General features: G+C 53.1%; 6 protein-coding genes across 6 annotated transcripts; 2 read left to right on the top strand and 4 right to left on the bottom strand.

Moving 5' to 3' along the window:
* Positions 1-99: 99 nt before the first annotated feature.
* EDD37DRAFT_630980 (oxygen oxidoreductase) lies at positions 100-1,864 on the top strand. The gene is made up of 2 exons (XM_062816619.1): positions 100-457; positions 537-1,864. Exons 1-2 carry the CDS (start codon positions 248-250, stop codon positions 1,656-1,658), a joined length of 1,332 nt encoding a protein of 443 aa, XP_062670308.1. The 5' UTR covers positions 100-247; the 3' UTR covers positions 1,659-1,864.
* Positions 1,865-2,536: 672 nt separating this feature from the next.
* Positions 2,537-3,602, bottom strand: EDD37DRAFT_686892 (gluconate 5-dehydrogenase; the record flags this gene model as incomplete). The annotated part of the gene is made up of 4 exons (XM_062819923.1): positions 3,429-3,602; positions 3,205-3,391; positions 2,678-3,182; positions 2,537-2,657 (listed from the first exon to the last, which is right to left on the bottom strand). Exons 1-4 carry the CDS (start codon positions 3,477-3,479, stop codon positions 2,537-2,539), a joined length of 864 nt encoding a protein of 287 aa, XP_062670307.1. The 5' UTR covers positions 3,480-3,602.
* A 997-nt stretch (positions 3,603-4,599) lies between these two features.
* On the bottom strand, positions 4,600-7,919 carry EDD37DRAFT_657938 (uncharacterized protein; the record flags this gene model as incomplete). The annotated part of the gene is made up of 8 exons (XM_062818934.1): positions 4,600-5,668; positions 5,724-5,848; positions 5,901-5,951; positions 6,014-6,136; positions 6,230-6,780; positions 6,808-7,598; positions 7,683-7,737; positions 7,832-7,919. 8 exons carry the CDS (start codon positions 7,917-7,919, stop codon positions 4,600-4,602), a joined length of 2,853 nt encoding a protein of 950 aa, XP_062670306.1.
* A 551-nt stretch (positions 7,920-8,470) lies between these two features.
* On the bottom strand, positions 8,471-10,972 carry EDD37DRAFT_630971 (salicylate hydroxylase). Its single transcript, XM_062816618.1, has 6 exons — positions 10,495-10,972; positions 10,058-10,410; positions 9,899-9,983; positions 9,295-9,839; positions 9,094-9,234; positions 8,471-9,027 (listed from the first exon to the last, which is right to left on the bottom strand). Exons 1-6 carry the CDS (start codon positions 10,514-10,516, stop codon positions 8,884-8,886), a joined length of 1,290 nt encoding a protein of 429 aa, XP_062670305.1. The 5' UTR covers positions 10,517-10,972; the 3' UTR covers positions 8,471-8,883.
* Positions 10,973-11,091: 119 nt separating this feature from the next.
* On the bottom strand, positions 11,092-13,119 carry EDD37DRAFT_681379 (glycolate oxidase; the record flags this gene model as incomplete). Its single annotated transcript, XM_062819749.1, has 3 exons — positions 11,092-11,179; positions 11,283-12,785; positions 12,833-13,119. The coding sequence occupies 3 exons, from the start codon at positions 13,117-13,119 to the stop codon at positions 11,092-11,094; spliced, it is 1,878 nt and encodes a 625-aa protein (XP_062670304.1).
* An 851-nt stretch (positions 13,120-13,970) lies between these two features.
* Positions 13,971-16,090, top strand: EDD37DRAFT_591430 (putative major facilitator superfamily transporter; the record flags this gene model as incomplete). Its single annotated transcript, XM_062814517.1, has 4 exons — positions 13,971-14,163; positions 14,222-14,449; positions 14,553-14,677; positions 14,731-16,090. Exons 1-4 carry the CDS (start codon positions 13,999-14,001, stop codon positions 16,088-16,090), a joined length of 1,878 nt encoding a protein of 625 aa, XP_062670303.1. The 5' UTR covers positions 13,971-13,998.
* Between the last annotated feature and the right edge of the window lie 567 nt (positions 16,091-16,657).

Here is a 16,657-nt window from a genome sequence, read left to right as displayed (position 1 = left end):
ACCCCCTACAAATTACCGAAAGGGGCAACTCTTCCCCATCCATGATCTGACATGGTAACCACAAGCCATTCTTACCTCAAAAGAATGTATTTGCAGCGCCTTTGTCTGTGCATTGATCGTCGACATGACAAGCGGCGACTCTCAACTAGCTCTCCCCTGGGCGATATGACGCCCAATAACAAATAGCCACTGCGATCCTTAGTCAATTGATACATTAATTGGGCATTGTGGTTTAGAGGGCCTAAGAATGGCTCTCGATAGAACAGAAAGTGTAACGGTGGTCGGCGCTGGAGCTTGGGGATTGTCCACGGCGCTTCATCTGATCAACGCAGGATACACCGACGTGACTGTCTTCGATCGGGCATCTGAGATACCTTCACCGTACTCTGGGGCTTATGACTTGAACAAGATCATTCGAGCTGAATATGAAGACGACTTCTACACTGAATTTGCATTAGTAAGTAAGCTCGACCATCATCTAGCAGGACCTTGTCCGGCTGCGGTGTAGCGAAGACAAGGACTAATGCCGGTTTCAGGAAGCCATTAAACGCTGGAAGACTCCCTTCTGGGGGGCGAACTTTCATCAGGTGGGCTATGTGCTCGCCACTTCCAGCGCAGCGCCAGAAAAAGCGGTCAACCACCTGCAAAAAGCGCTTCTTTCTGTGAAGGATCATCCCGTGTTTGCTCCGGGTATCGTGCCCCTGAGTGGCCACGACGACTTTCGAAACATATATTGGCAGTTTCCTGGCCCTATGACGGGCTTCAATGGGTATTTCAACCGTCTCGCTGGTTATGCACATTCTTCCAACACAATGGCAGACATCTACAGGCATCTAAGCGGCAGGGGGATCAAATTCGTTCTTGGACCAAAGGAGGGCGAGGTGGTGAAGCTCCTCTACAGCACTACCAGAGACCTCGCTCAGCGGCGCTGCACAGGGGTACAATTACAGAGCGGAAAGGTTTATCAAGCTCGACGTACCATTCTATGCCTTGGAGCGTGGGCTTCGACGTTGATCCCAGACATCGGCTCCTTCGTCGTTGCCAAATGCTGGTCCGTGGCCCATGTCCGCCTGACTGAGCGAGAGTGCGACTACCTTCGAGGAATCCCCGTACTCAACGTACGGGACCTGGGGTTCTTTTTTGAGCCTGACCCAGCCACTAAGCTGCTTAAACTGTGTCCTTTGGGCGCCGGGTACGTCAATACAGACAAGAGCACGGGCACCTCATTACCCCCTTCAGAGTCATTAGAAACGCCTACAAATTACATCCCGGCATCCGATGAGGAGAAACTGAGGCGGCTTTTGAGAGAGACATTGCCGTGGTTGGCGGACCGACCATTTGTTGAACAAAAAATGTGCTGGTTTGCGGACACCTCCGACTCTGACTACTGTGTTGATTTCGTACCCAATACCGGGGACTCTCTGGTTGTCTTGTCCGGAGACTCAGGACACGGTTTCAAGATGATGCCAATTGTCGGCGAGTGGGTTGTGAGACTCTTAGCAGATGGTAAGCAAGACCTCTCTAGATGGCGTTGGAAGCAGGTTGAAGGAAACGGCGGAAAGGAGTGGGGTGACGATGTGAGCTGGAGGATTGGGACTACCAAGGAGATCGATGAGATCGCTGAAGAGCAGGACAGGATGATGAAAGCACGCTTGTAATCGTAACACCTATTGCATCAAGATTGACAAATGGCTGAAAGTGCTATACTCATGATATTCGTCCAGTGCTCGAAAATCGATCCCAATCTCGATGCATTTGTATCACATCCTCTCACAAACGCGCGGTTGCTACGTCCCTCGAGGAAGAGCGGCGTCAGGTACAGTAATTAGACTGTGGTGGTTGTAGAGGAGAGTGCGCCTATAACATGGAGAGAAGGAACGAATTTCGAGGAAGACGCGAACAATATCTGCGATCGCAGTTTGCACCGGATAAACTCCGGAAGCATTTGGCGCATTGTTGATTGTTGTGTTTGCGTACTTGTACTCCGCAACCACAACTAACCTAACATGTTCCTGCTCCCTTCTTGCCACGGAGTACAAGTTTTCTTCATTTCGGAAGTGCGCAGATGAATCTTTGCAACTTACGTTGGTTTCAAAGAGGGTGGGCAGGACATGCTTCCAGCGCATGATGAGGACGCCACGTACAAGCGCACCACGACGATTGACTTGACAGGATTATGACACTCATGACCTGCAGAGACCACTGCGGCAATGGAAGTGTTTGATGATACGAAAGTCATGGGTACCTTGTACCACAAGCCACTTTTTCGCTCGCTTCCAACCTTGTCCCTCGAGGCGCGGTACGAACAAAACCCCCAGCCTTTACCTCCTCAACCACCGAGTTTCCTGCTGAGGTCTCAATCCTCGACGAATCAACTAGTAAGCTTTAAGTGAAGAGTTGGACTGCCGGGAAAGTATGCCTTGTGGGCATGGTCCAGCGGAATGCTCGCAGGAAACAATATTGCAGTAAGAACGAATGGGTGCATTTGTCAAGCCATGCTGCAGCTTACAGAATCAAAGAGTGTGGACAAACACAGCTACTGTGTTGTATACCCGCCATCGACAACAAATGACGTTCCTGGTCCTGTCAGAAAGACAGCCATACCTGCAACATCCTCTGGCAGCGCCATCCGTCCCCACGGATGCAACCCTCGTATTCTGGCCGTCTGTGCCTCAACCTGACCTCCGCCGCTTTCGCCTCCATCGGCTCCAGCATTGCCGTATCTATATACCCAGGGTCGATACAAATGATGTGAATCCTGTCATTGGCATGGTCCAAGGCGGTGGCTTTTGTCAACTGCAAGACCGCGCCTTTTGACGCACAATATGAAGCCGTGGCGGCGGAAGCCACCAAGCCCATGGCGGTACAGATATTGATAATCCAGCCTCGGTCGCCAGAGGCACGTGGCGATTGCTCCAGGTATTGTGCTGCGGCATATTTGACACCAACCCACACACCGCGAGCGTTGACCGCCATGTCCTTGTCGAAGACTTCATCCTCGACTTCATGCGACCTGCAACGTCCCCCATCCTGGAAGGAAGCCGATTTGGTCACGGCGGATATGCCGGCATTGTTGACCATGATGTCGAGACGGCCGTATCGTCGAACTGTGGACACCACGGCTTCACGCACAGACGCAGAGTCAGTGACATCGCAGTGAACAAACATGGCTCGAGGTTGCGCTCTGGTGGATGGAAGGAAAACTTTGGTTGAGGAGATCGACAGTCGGAGTGCTTATGTCTAAGCCTGGTTGTTTCATTGCTTCTGTGAAAATTGGGGCGACTAGAGGATGCGGCGTCAGATCCGCCGCAACGACGAACGCACCTGCAGCAGCGTATGCTTCTGCGATTGCTCTTCCAAGACCAGAAGTGGCACCAGTAATGAGGACAACCTTGTCCGAAAGATCCGATATTCATGCTTGATGTTACAGGAGACACCAGCTCAGCTTGATTAAGTTGCAGTCCTCGTGTAGTTGCCATGGTCGCGCAAACAAGAACTCGGGCTGTCTGACACTCCCAGGCAGAAAGAAATGGCTGCGATGACTACTCCCATCTTAAAATAACTTCCATAGTGTCTCGAAGATATTTCAAATTAACTTTTGCATACTTATACACGAAGCTACTTGTTGCAGGATAACTAACTACCCCAGATTTGTCCGCCTTTCTAAGGTACTCCGTACTGCGCCGGACCCCAGGCCTCATTGTCAAACGACCGCAGCCTCAACAGCCGGATAAGCGGCCGATGCTTCGACAGAACCTCCTCAGTATGCTAGTCTCCACTTCTTAGATATATAGCACTACAAGTTCCGGTCCATTTTGATCATATAGCTCGAGAACCCTCAGCACAACTGTAAGTATATGAGCCCAACGCCCATCCAAGACGCACTAATGAATGCCGCGTAAAGACAGGGTCCTAACACGGTTCTCTAAACCGGGAGTGTCCACTAAATAGATTAAATGTAACTAAATAGATGAGATACCGTACTTAAGAAGCCTCTTATTTCATGGTTATGCGGCATCAGATTTAAGTATCACGTATAATATATTCTCGGAATACCGGCGCAAGTGTACGTTAAATAGTATGCCGTATATTTGAGACCGATGGGCACGTCCTAGACGGCGAGGACAATGCACCCAAAGATGGTGGGGACTTGCACGGCGCTGATTGTCTGCCAGCGTGTGCCACGGAGCAACGGAGAGTCTCAAATGATGCCTGCCAACAATTGCACGACCACACTCATGGCGTATTGACCTTTCAGGCAGTGAAAGCTGCGCAATCCAGAGTCCATTGCTCACGCGAGGCTTGTCAGACCCAACAATTGGGGAAAGCCGAAGCAGTCCTAGAATGCGAGCCAAAGTCCTCACCCGAGATACGCAGCCCCTACCTTCAAGCGGCTGCTGATGTACCGAGATTCACAAGGCGGAACAACCCTGGTCCGTTCCCTTTGTGAGAAATTGTTCAGTTGGAGCGACGACGCCTCGTCCTTGACCGCAATATGGATTCAAGGATCGGCTTCTAACTGCCAATACTGTGGTTTTGACCAACGATTCCGTTCGGCTGTGGCTAGGGTGCCAAGGCTTTGAGGCTTCGCGACGAGGCTCAGAAGTCATTCCCAGAGGCTGGTATGTCGACATCCAGCAAAGTGTCGCTCAAGATTCGCAGAACACGAGAATAATTGCGCACTTTCCATCTGCCCACGTCTCCCAGCAGGCCTGCGTAGTCTAGCAGTATCCGCCGTGCAGATTGGTACCCACCATGGTGGATCAGGCCGGAGAATTGGATGCTGCCACCATCTCTGATGAATCTTTTGGCCAGGCTTTCAGCTCCGTTGTATGGTTGTCCGTTGGGCGTGAGGCCTTCGTGGACCACGGACCGCCAATCAACATCATCAAGAAGCTCCAAGCTCTCCAAAGTCTCGTTCCCATCGGCTTCAGCGGTATTGGATACCGTTAGCAAGTAAAGACCCAGGACCAGAGCAGAAATGAAGAGCGTGGCTTCGGAGTGGAACATGGTACCATCCGACACCTTCCGCTTCGACATGATCATGAATGTTTGGCCGGCGTGTACGCAGGCCCTCCGGGCGGCTGCGGTTTGTGACCAGGCCGCAATATCGTCCAACGCCTGCCGTGCGCGCCCGGCCCCAGCACAACCGGCTCCCAATTCGATGATGCGGAGGTCGGTGGTCAACATTATGCACATGCTGTGCCACAACACCATGCAATTTGGATTCATACGCTCAAATCGATCTCCATACAAATCAACCACATTGAACAGAAGGGACCCCACAAATCTGACTCGCGGATCCTGGGCGTACACCTCGGATGGCACCCGCAACTTGCCTTTTACCTTGTGGGTGTTCGGGGGAAGCAGGCGGTAATCTGCTTCGAGAATGTATAGCCAGATTATGGACAGCAATCCATACATACCGAAGTCATCAAGGGGTGTCTCAAACTTTTGGAGATGTGCAGAACTGGGATCGAGCGCCAAAGAAGGCATGAGAACCAGGCTGCCGCTATGGACAATTTGAGCCCACTTTTTCGCAGACCCAGCACGAAACAGAGCATCCTCACAGGAGAGGAGGATTTGAAGTCGGTCCGTGTGAATGATTGGGCTGGTGTGAAACATGTATGCGGACCATGAGTCGGCCATGATGAGACAGACAATCAACCTGGCCATCTCGTCAGTCGCCCAGACTTCCCTAGACAGTCTTGCTTTTGACAGACCTTTTGGCCGATTCAATTCGAGCCCAAGATTTCCACTTTTGCTCACCATCTGTATGCTGTGCTATTAGAGTCATGGTCAACGGGTCTCCGTCGTTGGCCGTGAACAGACCATGCCGCTGCGCGATCTCCGGCACTCATTAGCTTTCGATGATTCAACCGTAGGGGATGGAGACTGACCGAAATCATTTGCACAGAGAGCGTCAGTGCTTGTTCGTGATGAGCCGTTTCCTAAATCGGGGTGAGAACAGGGCGGTGGAAACAGTCATGACGATTGGCAAGGCGTAACTTACTGGGCTCATCGTCGCAAGATTCACGGTCAGATAACAGGCTGCGAAGGTGGACATCAGCTGCGGTGGCGTGCATATTCCGAGGGATCTTGATGCCAATTCCGTGGAGCATTTCTCGAGGATACTCTATTATGCACAAAACCACGTCGTTAGAGGACATGGAATGGTCTATCGAGGCGAAAAGAATTCAAGGGCAGCGTGCCACACTTCCTTACATACCGAGAAACAGATCCGGACGAACTTGGTTGCGCCGTCCGTGTTCAACATTGTCAGGCCTATCAGGCACATGGAGAACAGCATGGAGCTGGGCGTAGACTTTGCATCGAAAGTCGGAACGTGGATAAAAGGGATGAGGGTGTGAAAACGGCGAAAATATAGGTCCAGGCTCATATCGAGTATCTCGGCAGGAGGAAAGTCGATGACGGTTGAGGCGATCGGATGGTTACGGCGAGGACTACCTGATATTGATTCTCTTATTGAAGCGTCATGGTCGATTGGATCGTTGTTGTTGTTGCACCTTGCTGGGGAGGGATGTTCTGTCAAGAATGAAAAGTCACAGTCATGTTGAAGTCGAAGCCTGCATTCTTCGTCCAGGCCCCATCGAGAACCGGATTGCCGGTGATCATAAGGGACTCTTGGAGGGGGCAAAGCCTGGGAGAATAAGTTCTCTTCTGTGTGGGAGGCTACATCTTGCCACAGCGTTTGCATCAAGCGGATCGCATCGTCTCTCCGATTTGGCCAGCACCGCATGAGTTTCTCAAAACGCTCGTCTGGTATGTCGTCGTTTGACCGTTGACTTGAGAGGGGAAGACAAGGGGTGCGATTTGGAGGATGGGTAGGATCGATAACGTCCACGAAATCGAATGCGGCCGAGTCTGGCATTAGTGGAAAGGGATCTCGAGATGAGTAGGCATTTTCTCCGATTATTTCAAGGTCGTAATACCAATTAGCGGCCGAAAGACTCTGCGTGTCCAACAATTCACGAGCCTGTGGCGAGGGTCGGTCCTGCGGTAATGACTCCTGCCGCCTGCCCTCAAAAGTTCCGGAGGCTATGGGGTGGATTTCTGGATACTCGGACGTGGTCGAAGACACCGGATGCTGAGCAAAAATTTCTGGTTGTTGCATACCGGCTGGCTGAATGGGTCTTTGGTGGCCCTCGATACCTGCGGATAGTGGAAACAAGGGCTGCTCTTGATGGACTGCCATGAACGTGTCGGCATCTTGTTGATTCGTGTCCTGATCAACGTGCACGGGCCATAAGAGTTCATGAGGGTTCATCTGATGCTCAAGGCCCGAGGAGAAGCTTGCATTCCAGAACGGGTCGCCTTCATACGCGGCAGCTACCGGCTCTGTGGCCTGACCGATGAGCTGCGAAGATGTTGTTCCATTTTGTAATCGCTGCCACGATGGGGTTGTGGTCTCGACGATGGTGGTAACATTGTCCAGGTTACGTACTGCGCCGGACGAAGCTTGGGGCTCGATAAGATCTTGACCCGTGGCCGAGTCCAAGACTTCGGCTTCGGCTTCGGCTTCGGCGTCCTCGCTGGTCCCTTGTGCATGATGTCTCACATGGCGATGCAGCACGTCACTTAGGAAGCGTCAGTGGCAGTGTCTGCATAGCTGGCCAGGGAAAGCGAATTTGGGCATCCGGGGGGGAGAATTGAATGCGTACCTGCGCGAGAAACTTTTGTCACACAGACGACACGTGTATGGTCTCTCGCCTGTATCTGCGTGTAGAAGCGCATGGTCAGCATGTCTTCACCAGCGGAGCTGAATAACCATAGCGGTGGTGGGAAAAGGATGGGAAGGGATCGGACGTACGTGAGCGCTCGTGACGCTTCAAATGCTCGGCCTTGGAGAATCTTCTCTCGCAGTATTGACATTTCTTGCGCAAGAGTGTCTTGCGCATGGTGGAAGAAGTGGTGGTGTATGTCTCGGACACAATAACATGGCGTGTCTGTGGTAGGTTTATGGGACGATGGCACGCATGCAAGTCACAGGCATGATACCCGCTTCACGGCACTCCCTGGGCCGCCACTGCCACTGGAACCAGATTGAGCGATAGATATGAAACTTGAAGGTGGATATGATGGCGACTGTCGCGCGTCTGTGCAATGCAATACGCGGAATGCAGTGATGTTTGTTGGTTTGATTTCTGATGTTTGGGGTTTGATTTTTGCAGTGAAGATCTGGAGGTCTGCCAGTGCCCATGCCCGTGCCGTGCGGGGATAGAGTTAGAGCCTGGGTTAGGATAACATGGGGCCGAGAGGAGAGAAGAGAGGGGTGACGCAGCCACTCAGTATGACATGTACGCCGAGAACAATCCAAGATTTCCAACGTGGCGGATCGTTGAGAGTCGGATCGGTGCTACAAGGCCGACGACTATGTCCGCTAGATTACATAAATATACCTAGAAATAGTCAATGCTGAATACGACACCACATAAATATAGCAGATCACCAATCTAGGCATGATATAGGCGTGTGACAACTTAGGCACGATAAACGTAACGCTACAGACGTTATAGAGGTGGTGGCATAACCGTGATAAGCACAGTGGTAGAGGCATGATTGGCGCGCCAGTACAGGCGTGGACTGATAAGGCAGACCACCTGGGCTTGAGCCCTATTAGTCTAGGCGCTTGCGGAATGGCCGGCGCCGAAAAGGACCCGAGGGCTAATTTAGGCCTGTTTCGACCGACGAACTCCAGCCTCATCGTGGCCAACTGTTCGAGGACAATCTTGATAGGTGGAAGACTACAGAGGTAACTTACGATCGACGGAGTGGCTGTCTATGCCACTGCTTCCATGCTTCACCTGGTGCACCCTCACACGCGCCATGAATCAGGAAGTAACCACCACCTCACTGTGTCACTCAACCTATGAGCACAGGTTGAGCACCAGCCTCGAACAACGGGGTGACGTTCCTGTCCTCCAGCTCCTTTCGTACAACTGAAGATACCTCTCGCCATCGAGCTACCGTGTCGGCCTCGGCATCGAAGGAATAGAGCCAACGATTCTAGAGATTATCGTTCATTAGTACCTGATCACCGGTCGCGACCCATGGAGGTGGAGCAGGACTTACCCGGAGTTTGATGGATTCGGGATCGATGATGCCACCGGTTTCCACCGTTCGCAGTGCATTGTGCCATCGGTCTCGCAGATCTTCGCCATTGAGCTGCGAGCTACGAACTCGGTCGAATCGCAGTTTCTCATACACCCTCGTCTGCAGCACCATGGTCAGCTTGAGTGTGCCAGTACCAGAGACCAGGCAGTTCAGACTTACCGCCAATGGGACCTGCCCTTTTCCGGCAAGTTTCAGGCACACAGCCAGGACAGCACCGCTTTCGGTCGCCTGTGATGCGCCTTGCGCGCTGGTGGGGAGGTGAGGATGACACGCATCGCCAATTAGCGCAATCGTGTTGTTCTTACTGACCCACGACGGGATAGGGTCGCGGTAGCAGATCTTCCAGTCCAAACACTCTTTCGTCTGGTTCACCGCCGCCGCGATCCTCGGATCACAAGTCTTCATGATCTTCCGGACCTCGTTCATATCTCCTTGATGGAACCAGGACTCGTTCGGGTCCAGCTTACTGGGATCTTTCCGGTTGAGGATCCAGTTGAATTCTTCGCCGTCGCGCAGCGTATTCTGGATCAGGTGCACATCGTGACCAATCCAGATGTTCACACATTCCTTTTCGAGGAACTCTTGGTAAATGGGGTCTGGATCGAGGAGGTTACCTTTGAAAAATGCCCTGAAGCAAGCGTACCCGGATGACTTCGGTTTGTCTTCGAAGCCGAGGACCAGCTCGCGAGCCAGCGATTTGATTCCTGCGGGACGGCATCAGCCAGGACGAGAGGAGAAGTGGTCTTAATAGCACTGTACTCACCATCGACGGCAACTATGACATCGGCTTTGTGTACTTCGCCGGTTGCCAACGTCAACGACGGGATTGTGTCATCGTACGAGACCACCTGGAAAACGTCAAGTCACACCAGATACACAGTGAAAGGACTGCCTCTTTCGAGCATCCGAACGGCAAACCCACGTTGCATCCCATGTGGATCGGGATCCCGAGCTCATGGACTCTTTTCAGGAAGGCTGCATGATAATCTCCCCGGTGACCAACATAGCCGGCCATGTCCATCAGAGGCTGCTGGGCAATAATCTCGCCCGTCTCCCAGTGCCGGATTTGTAGCATTTTCGACTTGTTGCCGATTTTGATCAAGTCTTCGTGCAAGCCCCATCGTTTCAACAATCGCAGTGCATTTTCACCAAGTCCCAGCGAATCCCCGAGACGCAGGAACTCCCTCACTTTCTCGAAGATTTCGACCTGAAAGCCCTGAGCGTGCATGGCCATCGCGGTGGCACAACCACCCAGGCCGGCGCCGACCACGATGACTAAACACCCAGTATATTAGTATCGGACCGTCTTTCTGACCGAGCAACGGTTGCCCGACCAAGGGGGCAAGTTGGCTTACTGACCTTTCATAGCAGAGTCTGACATTCTTTTTAGACAAGAAACACACTCGGTTTGTGAGCATGGACGATGTTCGGCACGCCAATCGATTGAAATATGATCAGAGACACGAATGGACACCTGCCATATTCAAATTAGCCCAAGTCTTCCAAGACGAAGAATACTGCACCTTGTGACCGCAGATCCAGCCCCATCCCGACTCCCGTCACGTTACGTTGCCGTCTACGAACTGTACTCCAAGCCCAGACGCAATACAGAGTTTCCATTTCCAATAGTCACAGGTGGGGCACTGAAATGGCAATGTTCATTTCCCAGAGCCCACGCTTGTGGGGCGCCCGTCACTCGCTGTTTCCCTGAAAAGGCCGATGTGAAATCGCCGTGCAAAGTTGGCTGCTGGATGTCCTGGTATCTAGGGTCACAGAGGGTCGCGCTGGTCTAACCGAATAGCTGAGAGTCTAGAACACGGGAAGGCGGAGGTCATCTGGGAGCCGAAAAAGACCTTCTGAATGGCCTTAGCTTGGTGCGGGTTGTTGACTTATCATATACGGGTTGTGCGATTGTTTTCAATCTATGGTGCATGGTCGAAGACAAGATCTTGGGCTTCACTCATTACTGTTACTGGACCTGGCCCATGACAAGGAGACAATCGCGTTATGACATTCAGTCTTGGGGAAAATGATACCATTGACTCTACATCAGTCTAACAATGGCCCTCCCCGTCTCCTACAAGCGTGAGCTCCTAGCACTAGCGGCAGGCTGTGTTTTCGTCTCCGGAGGTACGATTTTCCCCGACAGAATGCGTTCCGGTCCTTCGATCTCCCAGCCTTTCCCCCTGTAGTTTTTGGGCCAAATTCCATTGCGACCCGGCGCGAGGATTCCATTGGGGTCGAGAGCATCCTTTATCGACTCGTTGAACCTCCGCAGCGCCTGGTCGTTCCATCCATACGTCGCCGCCACCTGATCTGCGAGCAGGAGATGCGTTCTGTACTCCCCGTACCCTTCTGCCGCCGTCTCCCGGATCAACTCACACATGAGCTCGACGGCGCGGCGCTTCTCATCTGGGTCGGACATGTCGTAGATGATGTTGGCAATGTAATGCATCTCCCGCCCCGCGATCGTCAATGTGGGAAAGAGGTCGAAGCCGTATTTCTTGAAGAGACGATGTATGATGTCGTGCACGATGCGTGCGTCCTCGCCCTGCGTCGGCGTAATCGGCGAGAAATCCAAGTGCGCTCCGTTCGGCTTCCAATTGCACCAGTCGATTTCCTTCAGCACGGGATTTCCGCTGAACACCTTGGTGCGGGCGTGGATGTAATGGTCATCAGGCAGTTCTTCTGGGTAGATGAAACGGCTGCCTTCGATGGTCGAGAACGCTTTTTGAATACAATTCATCTGGGATTGGATGGAGGCGGCGTCGCCATACTGACAGCCGTAAAACACCCATGCAATATCTCCACACGGCAATGCAGTTGCGTGCTTGCGAATCTCTTCTCTCGGCATCTGGCCTTTTCCGTTCCACCAATCGCTCCTCGGCTTGCCGAAGACCGCCAGCTCTTGGATCACATTGCGCAGTTGAGGGATGTTCGCAAAAACTCCTTGTTGCGCGAGCGGCCGGATCACCTCGACAATCTGCTCGAAATCGTTGTCGTTGGGGAAAACCACCATGTAGGTTTTTGAGCCTGTCTCCGGCATAAGCCAGAATCCCATCTTGGTCACAATACCGTAGTTGCTTTGACTGAACATGCCGTCACTATAGGGTCCGTAGGGGGGTTGAAATGATTCCCATGTCGGATTATCCGTGCCATTTTTCCCCTCCATCGCGCCCATGCCGGTACGTAGGAGTTCGCCGGTTGGAAGGACGATCTCCATGCCGCAATGTTTCGAAAAATGGTCTCCGTAAGGAGTGTAGCCGACACCACGGTCGATGGCATTGCCCAACACACTGCCACCGCCGAGGTCAGGGCAATCGATCCACAGGGGTAGTCCTAGTTTCTGGATCTCTTCGTAGAGTGCGTAGTAAGAGACGCCGGGCTCGACCTGACATGTAGCGCTCCTCGCGTTAATCTTCAAGACCTTGTTCATTCGCTTTCCGAGATCGAGCACGACGGAGCCAGGAACGCGCGGGGCGGCGCCTCCGTAGCCCAGATTCCGGCCCATGGAAATGGGGTAGATGGGTATCAGGTACTTGTTGGCCCAGAGAACCACTGACTGCACCTCGGCCGTGGATGATGGAAAAACCACGGCGCTGCAGACCATCTCTTCTTGATCGGTGATGTGAAAGGCATCATGAGTGTTTCTGTTCCATAATTAAAACGGAGCAATCAGTAAGAGACAAGAACGTACGGGTGCTCCATGTACCACCCATCCACCAACGGCTTGTCGTTCAACTCGACGTTTGCGTCACCGAGAATCTCCCGCAGCTCTGCCATGGCCCGGTTGAAGCTCTCGCGGGAGATGTTGGGCGGTAACCTGGGGATCTCCCTCTGTCGAGCGACACTGTCCGGAAGAGTCTTGTTGGAAAACAATCGCGCTTTTGCAAGCTTCGCCTCCGATTCCATTCGCTTCGGTATACCGCTGTGGTGGCCCCTCTCGGTGGACAACAACGGGGTTGGGGGCAGCTCTTCAGACATGTTGAGTCGATCGCAAGGCTCGGTCGCGGGAATGATTTCGGCTGGAAAGAGTTGCAAGATTGAAGTGATGGTGAACCTGAATGTCTGATATGTTCATGGCCAACGTGCCTATTTGTGACTCGTTGTGCTTGTCCGAAGTGCCCTATGTGGGGTGAAGCCATCTGAGGCTCTACATCGGATTGCATGGAGAGTCCAGGGCTCGTCCATTGCAAGGCCCCACAAGGCATCAGATGTTGAGGAGCGCGGCAGCTTTCCTTCCTTTGGAGTGTACACCTCGAATTGCTGGCATACAGTAGCTGTCGTTAACAGTCACGCGACAACATCCAGATCTTGTCGACCATACCTGGTCTAGCAAGATCAAACCAACTGGTGAGCATTTGCTGGGTCCCTTCGCAGGTGAGCTGCTGAAAACTGGATGGCGACCTAAGGTGTACACGTCTAGATCTGGCACATCCTCTTCGCGAATTTGAGGACTGCGACGATGGACTCGACAGTTTGTGATGTCTGCTTGACGTGCCAACCTCCACAGCTGATCAGAACAAGTGCCCCTGCTCGTCCGTCAGGAGACTTCTCCGACGAGAGCGCACCACTTGAGAAGCTAGAGTCATGTTGAGGGTAGCTGCACCCAAGACGATGGATCTAGGAACGAAGATCTGCTTCGGCAGCCAGATCAATGACCGCCTCGGCTCCCCGCCTCGGCTCCCCGCCTCGCAGAGTAAGTAGCGAGGCGATATGGGGCCGTGACCGATCTCCGCATGGGGCATCCCCACCGGGCAGTTAGGTCCAATATAATTGTGATAGCCGCCTCGCTGGCAATCAATCCTTTTATTTGCGTCGCGTCGTGCAGCAGCAAGCGTAACACACGAAAACACCATCACCATGGCCGACATGTCAAAGCGCGACTTCACCCTGGCTGAAGCCAGCGGAACACATCATATGGAAAACACTGTTCTCGTCGATCTCGACGACCCTCATCGCGCTGCCCTGGAAGACAACCCGGAGAAGCCTGAGAAGCTCTCTTGGTCCACCATCCTCTCCGTCTTTGTTCGTCTGTCCTGTGGTGAATCGGCTTGGATTGTCACGCTGATGATGGCCTTTATAGTTCCTCGGTCTGTCTTTCATCGCTCCCCTTAGCTGCGGTTTCGTCCTCGCCGTGGGTATCCTCGTGCCCATCGGCACCGCCCTGGGCGACACCACCCATATCGGCTGGATTCCTGGTGGCTGGTCAATCGCCTCGTCGGTCTCCTTCGCTATCGCTGGAAGTCTGAGCGATATTTTTGGCCGTCGAAATGTCATCCTCCTTGGTCAAGGTATCACCATCATCGGCGCTGTGAGACTGACCCCATCCCCGACCCCCCCCGCCCCCCCCCCCTCCCCACTCTCCACTAAGCCTACAACTTCTCCCTTGGGGTCTGAATTGACCTCTTGTATAGATTGTCGGTGCGACCGCGATGACCACACTTCATGTCGCGGCTGCCTCGACGGTCTTGGGCTTTGGATGCGGCATCATCTTTGTCGGCTATGCTGGCATTCCAGAATTGTTGCCTAACAAATGGCGGTATGTGGTCTCGAGAGCCCTAATGATGAGTGATAGCCACTGACACGTCGCAGAGGAATTGGCCTGGGATGGACCGAATTCTGCATCACGATGCCTTGGGCCGTCGTTGCCGTGTTGCTCGGTAATGCCCTGGCAGAGCATGCGAGCTGGCGGTGGTGCTACTACATCTCCATCATCTATAGTGTCATCTGTCTCGTGGGCACCGCATGCTTCTACTTCCCACCTCATCGTCCGCAGCTGGATTACGACAAATCTCGCTGGCACGAGGTCAAGGAGATTGATTACATCGGTCTGTTCCTGTACGCCACTGGCCTCACCGTCTTCTTGGTCGGTCTCAACTGGGCTGGCACCGCTGGACACGGATGGAAGAGCGTATCGGTCATCGCACCAATCGTCCTTGGCTTCTTGGCCTTTGTCGCATGTTTTGTCTACGACTTTACGCTCGCCAAACGCCCATTCTTTCCGTTCGAACTCTTCAAACAGGTCCGAGAATTCACTATCTTGTTGGTCTTGGTCTTCGTTTCTGGCATGATATTCTACTCCATGGCCGGATTGCTTCCCCAGGGAAGTTTGTACATGTTCACAAACAATTCCACCGAGATCGGCCTTCTCGCCTTGCCCAACGGCTTTTCCCAACTAATCGGAGGTTGGGTGATCCCGTCCCTGGCACACAAAATTAAGCACCTCAAATGGCAACTCACCACGCTTCTCTGCTTCCAAACCCTGTTCGTAGCTCTGTACGCCGCCGTCATCCCGACCAACAAAGCTGCCTGGTCAGCGTTCCAGTTCTTCGGACAGGGATGCTTTGCCGCCATCACCCTGATCAGCTACATCGTAGCCGGTCTTCATATTCCCCAACGCCAGCTGGGCATCGCTACCGGTCTGATCGGCACATTTCGCAGCGCAGGCGGTAGCGTGGGCATCACCGTCTTTGACACCATCCTCAGTTCCACCGTCAATTCGCGGCTGGGACCACAAATTTCAGAAGCTGCATTGGCCATGGGCTTTCCGGCAAAGAACTTGGCCCTACTGATCCCGGCGACCATCGAAAATGCCAGCGGCGTGCCAAATGCCTTTGCCGCGGTCCCCGGCATCAGCCCCGCGATCGAGCTGGCAGTAGCACAGGCGTTCAAGGATGCATATGCCTATGCATTTCGCCGGGTCTTCCTGATCACTATTCCCTTCGGTGTCGTTGCCATTATCGCCACCCTTTTCATTCGGGATCCATCCAGGTATCTGACCAACCATGTAGCTGTCCACATGGAAAAGGAAGGCATAACAGGAGCAGTCCGCCGTGTTGAGGCGTCCACTATGGCCCATACGCTCGGGGATGAAATTGGGACAAGCACGGCCCTGGAAGGTGGTCCACGGCAGGACGCGATTGGCTTGACGGGTGTCCATTCCACCGTGTAACGTGATCGGAAGCGCCCACTGAGCCAGCACGAAAAGTTGGCGGAAAGGGAAAGCGAAAATAATAAGGCCTCATATTCCGCAGGCGATGCCCGCCTTCAAACATTGAATCCAGCGCCGGTATCGGCTGTTTGTAATTGCTGCAGTGGTCTATTAGAGATGCTTGTAATCCCAATATACCAAGAAATGAATCAGTCCTTGAATTTCAAAGTATTATCCTGTTGTTATTCGGACGTGTCCTCTATGCTTTCATCCGTACTCACTTTACTCCAGACGACCGGCCTGACCCTTCACCGTCTGCCTGCGCTCCAGCCACTCTTGGTCCAAGCCCCACAAGACTGCTGCGAGACACCGATGGGCAACGCTTTCGTAGTCGCAGTTCCCATCTCTCTCGATGAGCTTTACATGCAAATATTGGGCCTCTGAACTGGATGATTGCACCCCACCGCCTCATCATCAACGATGCGTGGCTGTCGCGACTCAAGTCGGTGTTTGAGGGGAGGAGGGAAACAGGGTCAACATGAGCCCCACTTCACCTGCTCTGGCCTAAACTAGCAGTGGGCTTTTTCT

The sequence above is a fragment of the Exophiala viscosa genome (assembly GCF_022695815.1).
Source record: "Exophiala viscosa unplaced genomic scaffold EDD37scaffold_5, whole genome shotgun sequence".
NCBI classification, from domain to species: domain Eukaryota; kingdom Fungi; phylum Ascomycota; class Eurotiomycetes; order Chaetothyriales; family Herpotrichiellaceae; genus Exophiala; species Exophiala viscosa.
Note: the sequence above shows the minus strand (reverse complement) of the source record. Positions and strands in the feature narration are given on the sequence as shown.

Excerpts from the sequence above, each read along its gene's own strand:
- EDD37DRAFT_630980 (XM_062816619.1), top strand. The coding sequence starts at position 248 with ATGGCTCTCGATAGAACAGAAAGTGTAACGGTGGTCGGCGCTGGAGCT. Across the intron at positions 458-536 it reads TCTACACTGAATTTGCATTA|GAAGCCATTAAACGCTGGAA; the intron begins GTAAGTAAGCTC and ends TGCCGGTTTCAG.
- EDD37DRAFT_630971 (XM_062816618.1), bottom strand. The coding sequence starts at position 10,516 with ATGTCAGACTCTGCTATGAAAG. Across the intron at positions 9,235-9,294 it reads AAGGGCAGGTCCCATTGGCG|ACGAGGGTGTATGAGAAACT; the intron begins GTAAGTCTGAAC and ends ATGGTGCTGCAG. Across the intron at positions 9,028-9,093 it reads CCGAATCCATCAAACTCCGG|AATCGTTGGCTCTATTCCTT; the intron begins GTAAGTCCTGCT and ends GATAATCTCTAG.